This window comes from Maniola hyperantus, chromosome 13 (assembly GCF_902806685.2).
Source record: "Maniola hyperantus chromosome 13, iAphHyp1.2, whole genome shotgun sequence".
Lineage (NCBI taxonomy): Eukaryota > Metazoa > Arthropoda > Insecta > Lepidoptera > Nymphalidae > Maniola > Maniola hyperantus.
Window position 1 is genome coordinate 4,538,777 of NC_048548.1, and position 7,906 is coordinate 4,546,682.

Here is a 7,906-nt window from a genome sequence, read left to right on the forward strand (position 1 = left end):
TTAGGTTGATTTTGTAAAACCTGCATCAATATCAAGAACGGTGGATCGTACTTTTGACATATGAACCACTAATCACAATACTTTTGAACATATTTTGGAATTCTAAAAATAAAAATCTAGAGAAAAATAACATATTATATATTTTGCAATAAAAGAAAGGATATTACCTCTTGCCTTGCACTTTCCATCCAATAAAATTCTAGTGAGTTATGAATATAAATTATTGTAGTCTTGGTATGATTTAAAAATAAAATTATTAACCCTGGCAACTCTGGCTGGTCCACGATTGTGGACTGCTGAGTTTTATTCTTTTATTTATTTTAATACTAAGCATATCTCTAAAATTGTTTGTATTGCAGCGGAAAAGGTGTAATCTTCTTTCCCTTTACACCTCGGGCTACAGAAATAACCTGATATAACATTTTCATACGCCGAAAATAAGGACCGCCATCAGGTTATTATGTTACTCAACAAAACCAGGTTTATTGTTTTTCTTGTTGAAGCAACGTGCCTTCTATAATCTTACATCATATTTATTTACTAGAATTTGTTGAAGGGTTGCTAAATGCAAAGTTGTATGGTTTCACAGGTTGGTTGGATACACGAGTCCCTCTAGTAAGTGCAATATGGAGATTCATTCCACGTCGGACGTCGTGATTTTGAGCGGTAATTCGCACCCCGAATTAGCAGACCTCGTTGCAAAGTAAATATCTATAACTGTTGCACATATTACTCTTACGATCTTTATGGCAGGCTTAATTAATTTGACCTTATTGAAGACCTTCAATATACTATAGAGAAGAAAAGAAGACCTTCAATCAAAATATTTTTTTAAAATAAAAACTAGCTAAAACGCCCCATCTTCGCACGAGTGGCATTTCTGAAACATTCGTTCTTATGGGGGGTATATACTGTAAAGGAAACCTACATGCAGTAGCGTGCAGGTCATAGAGGCATAAATGCACTGCTTACCCCAGTTGAATAGCTCAATGCATATTTTTCATAATGACCTGCCAGTAAACAGGCTCCTACTTAACTAGTGCCTACCCTGGCTTCAAACCCTGTGCACGCCACTGCCTACATGCTAGCATTATGATAATAACACATCCTTTTATACAGTATACTAGCTGATACCCAGCATTTTGTGCACCACCTATTGCACGTTAATGATAATATTGTCAGAAACTTCCACACAAGTTTCGACATCTGTACAAAGCTTCTACTTAATGTGTGAAATTTGTGTTTAATCATAGGTAATGATTAAACACTAAGGTTAAGATTTCTTCACATACAACAAACAGCTGTCTAAGTGCGGAATAGAAACCCAGAAAGAAAGAAGAATGTATGGATTTCATTGTCATTGAAATAGTAATATATTTATTCTTTACTTTTACAAGTGTTTTTGAATTATCAATTATACATCTACTTATGTTATTGCTTATGACATGTATGTTGATTGTTGAATAATATATTGACAAATGTATTTTGTTTCAGTCGTTTGGGAGTGCGAAAAGGAGGATGTTCGGTTTACCACAAAACAAACAGGGAGACAATGGTCGAAATTGCGGATTCTATCCGTGGGAAGAATATCTACATCATACAGACTGGGACAAAGTAAGTTCTTGTTGTTGTTTCTATACTTCTACAATATTAACATTCGATAAATACTAGATGGGTATAAAACATGCCACCAAGCAAACTAACATTCTGGTGATAAAACATCTTTTCATCAGCATTTCCATCCTTGAAGAGGACTCCATCCATATGGCATAAAACGAACATCATACAAAATCTCAATTTCATTGATTACTAAGCATTTTCATATACTCCCATGGGGGTGTCTGTCTATTTATTCAAAGCACAAAAAACTTTGATTATTTAAGTACAACATATTATGTAGTTTCATACAAAATCGAATTGCCTGCTGCTTTGATTCAAAAAAGTTTTGAGTTTATATCTCATAAATTTTCATTAGCACATAAAAATACTTTCTTTTTCAAACTACAAGCATGCTGCAGTTTTGTATTAATGTATGACACGTTGGCTTCACTACCAAAAGTGTGAAATAAGTGAACACAATTTTTCACTAATACTGACATGCTAACAACTGACAGCACATCTTGAACTGTAACGATCAAAGCATAAAGGAAAAAATGAAGCATTTGAAACACTTGCAGGGATGTTAACAACAACATAATGGAACTATTGATCATGGCATATGCTTGTAAGACATCTTCGGCACACTCCATAGTTGGGGTCATTCCATACTTACCATACAGCAAGCAGTGCAAAATGAGGAAGCGTGGATGTATCGTGACCAAGCTCCTGGCGAAAATGATGTGCAAGTCTGGTCTCACACACATCATAACTATGGATTTGCATCAGAAAGAGATCCAGGGCTTCTTTGATTGTCCCGTCGATAACCTGAGGGCATCACCCTTCTTGTTGCAGTATATTCAAGAGAGTGTAAGTGGTTATTCATAATCTTTTTTTAAAATTTTGATACAAGTTAGCCATTCACTGCGATCTCTTATGTTGGTACAGTACGCAGCAGAAAGTTACATCGCCCTTTAGAAGAAGATAGCAGATTTGTAGAACATTGTCTCTGTCGTTGAGACCGACAAAACGTCATATAGGTATGAGTGACAGAGACAAACGCTCTACAAAGTCGAAATGTCACTCTAAAGGCAGATGTACAATACTTTCTCCTGCGTACTGTAAGTGATGATACAGTCTAAGATGGAAAGGTGCTAACTTGGAAGGGGTAAGGCAGTTTAATTACTCATATCCCTGACCGGTTTCTAAGCGGCATGGTACCGGAACGCTAAATCGCTTGGCGCACTGCTTTAATGGTCATCTGCTAAATGTACAGTGCAACAAGGCTCTTTTGGCGCGTGGCGAAAATCGTAACTAACGGTGCCCTCAAGTGTTCCCTTTGTTCTTGTTTGAATAGTCTCAAGCCTTTGTTCTACAACTAAAGCCCCCCTCTCAATGTCATTCAAGTGCCTAAAGAGCCTTGTCGCACTGTAATAGGATATCTATTTACGATTTTGTTTTATACAGTTCTGAAGTTGATTATTTAGCTGTTTTAACAAAGTTTATAATAAACATTTGAGCGGACAAGCATTGAATGTTTTGTTTTTATTTACAATTCTCAAGTTTTTATGTTCAGTAAACAGCTGTTATATTTATTTATTAAATACCTATAATTATGAGCTATGTTTATGTAATTTTAAAGTGTTTTCATTGAACTGATTAAAGAATGAAATAATATTTGCTATAAAATACCTATTTTAAGTAATAATTATTATGATGTTGTTGTATCATATAAAGTCACTGAGTTGCATGCAAAAGTGCTTAGAATGTTTTGGGGAAAGAACACAGCTCAATAGTTCCTACTCCTACTTCCTAGCATCAATTTTAATTAGGTTGTACACAATCTAGATTAAATTGACGGGTCTTAAAGTTATGCAGTCCTTTTCCGCAAGAAATATCGTGAAATATTTTTAAACCTGTCCATTTAGATATGAGGCTGTGTACAAGCAAAATAAGCCATATTGTATACCTAAATAGCAGCATTTTGTGGGCGTCGGGATGACTGGACCATGAGAGAATTTGGAAGTTTATGCCATGTCAATTAAATTATATTTTATATTGTCGTTAAACCATGAAGAGATAAGCCTTAAATCAATATGGTAATTTTAACCTTCAGATCCCGGATTACCGCAACTCAGTGATAGTAGCTCGAAACCCCGGCTCTGCAAAGAAGGCCACCTCATACGCCGAGAGGCTTCGGCTGGCTATAGCCGTTATACACGGAGAACAGAAGGAGGCTGAGAGTGATGAAGTGGACGGACGGTATTCCCCTCCATGCATGCCTAGGTAAGGAATCTATGCAGGTATAATCTATTTTTTCTTAAATGACTTGATAGCAGCAAAGTTCGCTAAGGCACTTGCTTGTCCGATCGCCGGTGATTAGCGAGAAACGAACGAACGAATGGCGCCTACACGCCTACAGTACCATCACCACGGATGAGAGAATGGCATCGAGTCTGACCTACTATCGTCGGATAATCTATGAAGATTATCCGACAACGATAATTCCGCTAGCTTGTCGTCGCGACTCGCAACGAAACGCCACGAGACCGCAACACATCACCGCGTGACATGACGCCTCGTTGCGCCTCTCAACTGTGGCGCAAGTCGTAACGTGGCGGTATCGTCACGAGACTCAATGATATCGCCGCGAGACGCGACCACTCGTCCAGAGTCACTCGTCATAATTGCCCTGTGGAGATTTGCCCATCGTGTTTTTTTTTTTTTTTTTTTTAATAGATATAGCGAGCAAGCGAGCAGGCGGGTCACCTGATGAACACCTGATAAGTGATTACCGCCGCCCATGAACATTTGCAGCACCAGAGGAGCCGCCGATGCGTTGCCGGCCTTTTAGGAATTTGTTGGTCCGCCCCTTGAATAACCCCATGTTATAATCTAGTGGGAACACCGCCGATGGGAGTTGGTTCCACAGTTTGCACGTGCGTGGAAAGAAGTATCTGGCGCAGCGGACGGTCGAAGTGCACCAGACACCCAGATGGTGAGGGTGAAATTCCTTACGGTGGCGCGCGGTGCGGTTGTAGAAAAAAGAGGGTGGAATGAGGTCAAAAAGCTCTTCAGAGCACTCCCCATTATACAGGCGATAGAACACGCATAGAGAGCTAACGTCTCTGCGGTGCTCCAGGCTTTCCAACGAGGCGGTTAGTTTGGGATCGTCCACAAGTCGAACAGCCCGCCTTTGGATCCGATCAAATGGAAGGAGTTGGTACTGGGGTGCTCCAGCCCAAAGGTGGGAGCAGTACTCCATGTGAGGGCGGACTTGCGCCTTATAGAGTAGGAGCCTATGCTCGGGCGCGAAGTACCGCTTTGCTCTGTTGAGCACCCCAAGCTTTTTGGAGGCTAATTTGGCCTTGCTTTCCAAATGATCGCGGAATTGAACCTCGCTCGAAATGTGGACTCCAAGGAATCAGGTTTGCATCGAATTTTGTCACACAGCAAAACTATTGGCGCGATTCTCTCGTCCTTAGAGATGGCGCTTAAGAGCTTCCGAGACGGTCAAGCACGTAGATTTGTTTTGCATGATCATGCTGCTTGATGCACACTTTTCTAATAATATCTCAAACACTGTCCGAACGTTGCCGTCGCGTCGGGTCAAGCAGAAATATATAATCGCATCAATCACGCGTCAAGCACTCAAGCAAACTTCTTAAACAGTCAAAATGCTTGACTTAAGCAAAAATCTACGTGCTTGACGTCAAACCGCTCGACTGTATCAAAAGTATCTTTAAAGAAGTTTTCACTTCAAAAAAAATCTGGGTGGTTTGTATTCGTAATAAAGTTACGTGATAATTTCAGCGTGGACCGCTCACGAACAATGGACGTGTCAGTCGGAGTGCCGGTGCACCCCGCCAAGGAAAAGCCTCCAATCAACGTGGTCGGCGATGTGGGCGGCAGGATCGCTATTATGGTGGTATGTATTCACTCGATGAGTGTAACCAACTGGCCCTCCGCCTAATACCCCGATTACCTCGACCTGTCGCTGAATATACGTAATTTAGTTTAACAGTATAACGTTTACTTCATTCCAGGATGACATGATAGACGACGTACAATCATTCGTAGCAGCCGCGGAGGTGCTAAAAGAGTGCGGTGCGTACAAAATCTACGTGCTGGCGACACATGGCCTGCTCTCTTCAGACGCGCCGCGACTGATCGAGGACTCGTCCATCGACGAGGTGGTGGTCACCAACACGGTGCCGCACGAGCTGCAGAAGATGCAGTGCAACAAGATCAAGACCATCGACATATCAGTGCTGCTGAGCGAGGCGATCAGACGCATCCATAATAAAGAATCTATGTCTTATCTGTTCAAAAATGTTACGCTCGAGGATTAAGTACAGGTCTCACGAATGTTGGGTAAGGGTGCTTAAAATCGATAACTGCGCAAGTTCTTTTGTGACGAGACCTGTATGTATCTCACCGCTACATAGTAACCTAAGTTTCTTTGATGTATCATGTGCAAATAATATATTTAAGCGTAGGTATTTTATTGTATTATCAAAAGTTTGCGACACTTAGTATTGATTCTCTCACTAAGTTCCATTTCGAGACACGATAGGCTATAAGATCGTACTTCGACTTTGCTCAGACTTAAGATTCAGTTAAAACAAGACAGATATGCCAGCGATAGAACACTCTCCTTTTAACACTACTTTAAGTCTGAATAAACTCAATATTATGCTCTATAGTATAGATCTCAACCTAAGGGTGCGTGTACATGGCTGACTTTTGTGTTCGCGATAATCTCCTACATTAATGCGCGCGAAAATTGCCGCGTGCACTCATTTACGTTGCCATTTAATGAAATGATACGACTATTTGCTCCGCGCGTCACTTAACCGTTCATGCGTTACGACCCTTATTCACTGTAACACCAAACTATAACTAAAGTAATTTGAATGAACTAAAAGTAGTGTCATCCTTGTCACAATATTCTCTAAAGAAATAGCGTGATTTTAGCTCAGTTTTTTTGTACGAAAATATGGTGTCAGTAATCTGTGTAAGTCTTTTTAGTTGCTTATGTATAACTTTAAATTCTGATTATTGTATATTTGCCCAGGTTAGCGAAGGAACAAATTAGTCAATAAATACCATTTAGTTTCGACTAAAAAGTAAGAATCTATAATAACTAAATCTTAATTTTAATATGCTTAACTTATAAAATCTGTTGATAAATTACTTAGCAATATTCTTATTTTGTATGTCAAATACTTACAATTTTTTTGCTAAGTAATTTGGCGACAGATTACAGATAGATTGATTGTTATTAATTTCAGTCGTAAGTGTTTAGTTAATTAAGCCGATAACGCAGGTGCGACTTTGTATCCATCTGGGGTCACGAACGAAAAAATTTACTAAAAGAAGTCCCGTTTGATTTGGGCTGTGTTACTGACCTAATTCACATGGGGTTTTCAGTCACATTTTGTTGTTTTAAAACATGAAAGTTGTTTGCCAAGCATTTTCTTAGTTATACACCGTTAGTTTTAGTATACTCAAAAACTGTAACATGTGTCGAATATTTTTACGTAAAGAATATATTATTATATTCAAAAATATTTAATGAAAATTAACGAAGTTATAAATAAGCTTGTTGTGTTGAGTCCGTTGCCCTCGAAAAACATGGTCACCCCAAATAAGCGGGTTTGAGCGAACGGGACGGCTATCGTCAATCGTGCGCGCTCCCACTTGCGCGGCTCGAATCAGCTGGTGCATGCGGTTATTCACCTAGGTGTCAAACTTGCAGGATTTGAAAGTATTTTTGGTCAAAATATAACCTGTAGTAAAAATGATTGCAATCGATTCTGTTACTGATTCTGTACAAATTATTTTCAGGTTTTGCCTATACCAAAACTAACATAGACTTAGACTATGGACACTCTTTGTGCCTATGCTAGAAATGAGTAAACTTTGTTAATACCCATCTTTTTAGTGTTTATAATTTGGTCTACCAGTGATATTGAGACAGCATACTGTGATTTTGTATCTTACAACTAATAATGTGAATCAAAAACTACAAAATATGTGTTTACTAAAGTCCAAAGCTTTTATAAAATGTAAGATAATTTAGTATTAAATATTATCGTATTGTATAGATTAGACTTTTAGTATATATTGTTATTGATATGTAATATGTATAAGTATTATTATTTCATTAAATATTTTGAGACACATGTTGTTTCAGTGACACCTGTATTACATCGACCCCCAGCCTGTATCACACTAAATTTATAAAATCAGTACCTACCCATACTGTAAAATATGCGAAAGTGTGTTTGTAGAGGTTTACGTACGG

The 7,906-nt window shown here is 38.9% G+C and overlaps 1 protein-coding gene across 2 annotated transcripts; it reads left to right on the forward strand.

The window, feature by feature from the left end:
* The first annotated feature begins 266 nt into the window (after positions 1-266).
* LOC117987406 (phosphoribosyl pyrophosphate synthase-associated protein 2) lies at positions 267-7,782 on the forward strand. Of its 2 annotated transcripts, none has more exons than XM_034974416.2 (7): positions 267-480; positions 590-703; positions 1,495-1,614; positions 2,178-2,466; positions 3,713-3,882; positions 5,410-5,524; positions 5,643-7,782. In XM_034974416.2, exons 1-7 carry the CDS (start codon positions 461-463, stop codon positions 5,946-5,948), a joined length of 1,134 nt encoding a protein of 377 aa, XP_034830307.1. In that variant the 5' UTR covers positions 267-460; the 3' UTR covers positions 5,949-7,782. The 2 variants fall into 2 exon arrangements, with proteins under 2 accessions (XP_034830307.1, XP_034830308.1); XM_034974417.2 differs by having other exon boundaries at positions 267-454.
* Positions 7,783-7,906: the final 124 nt, after the last annotated feature.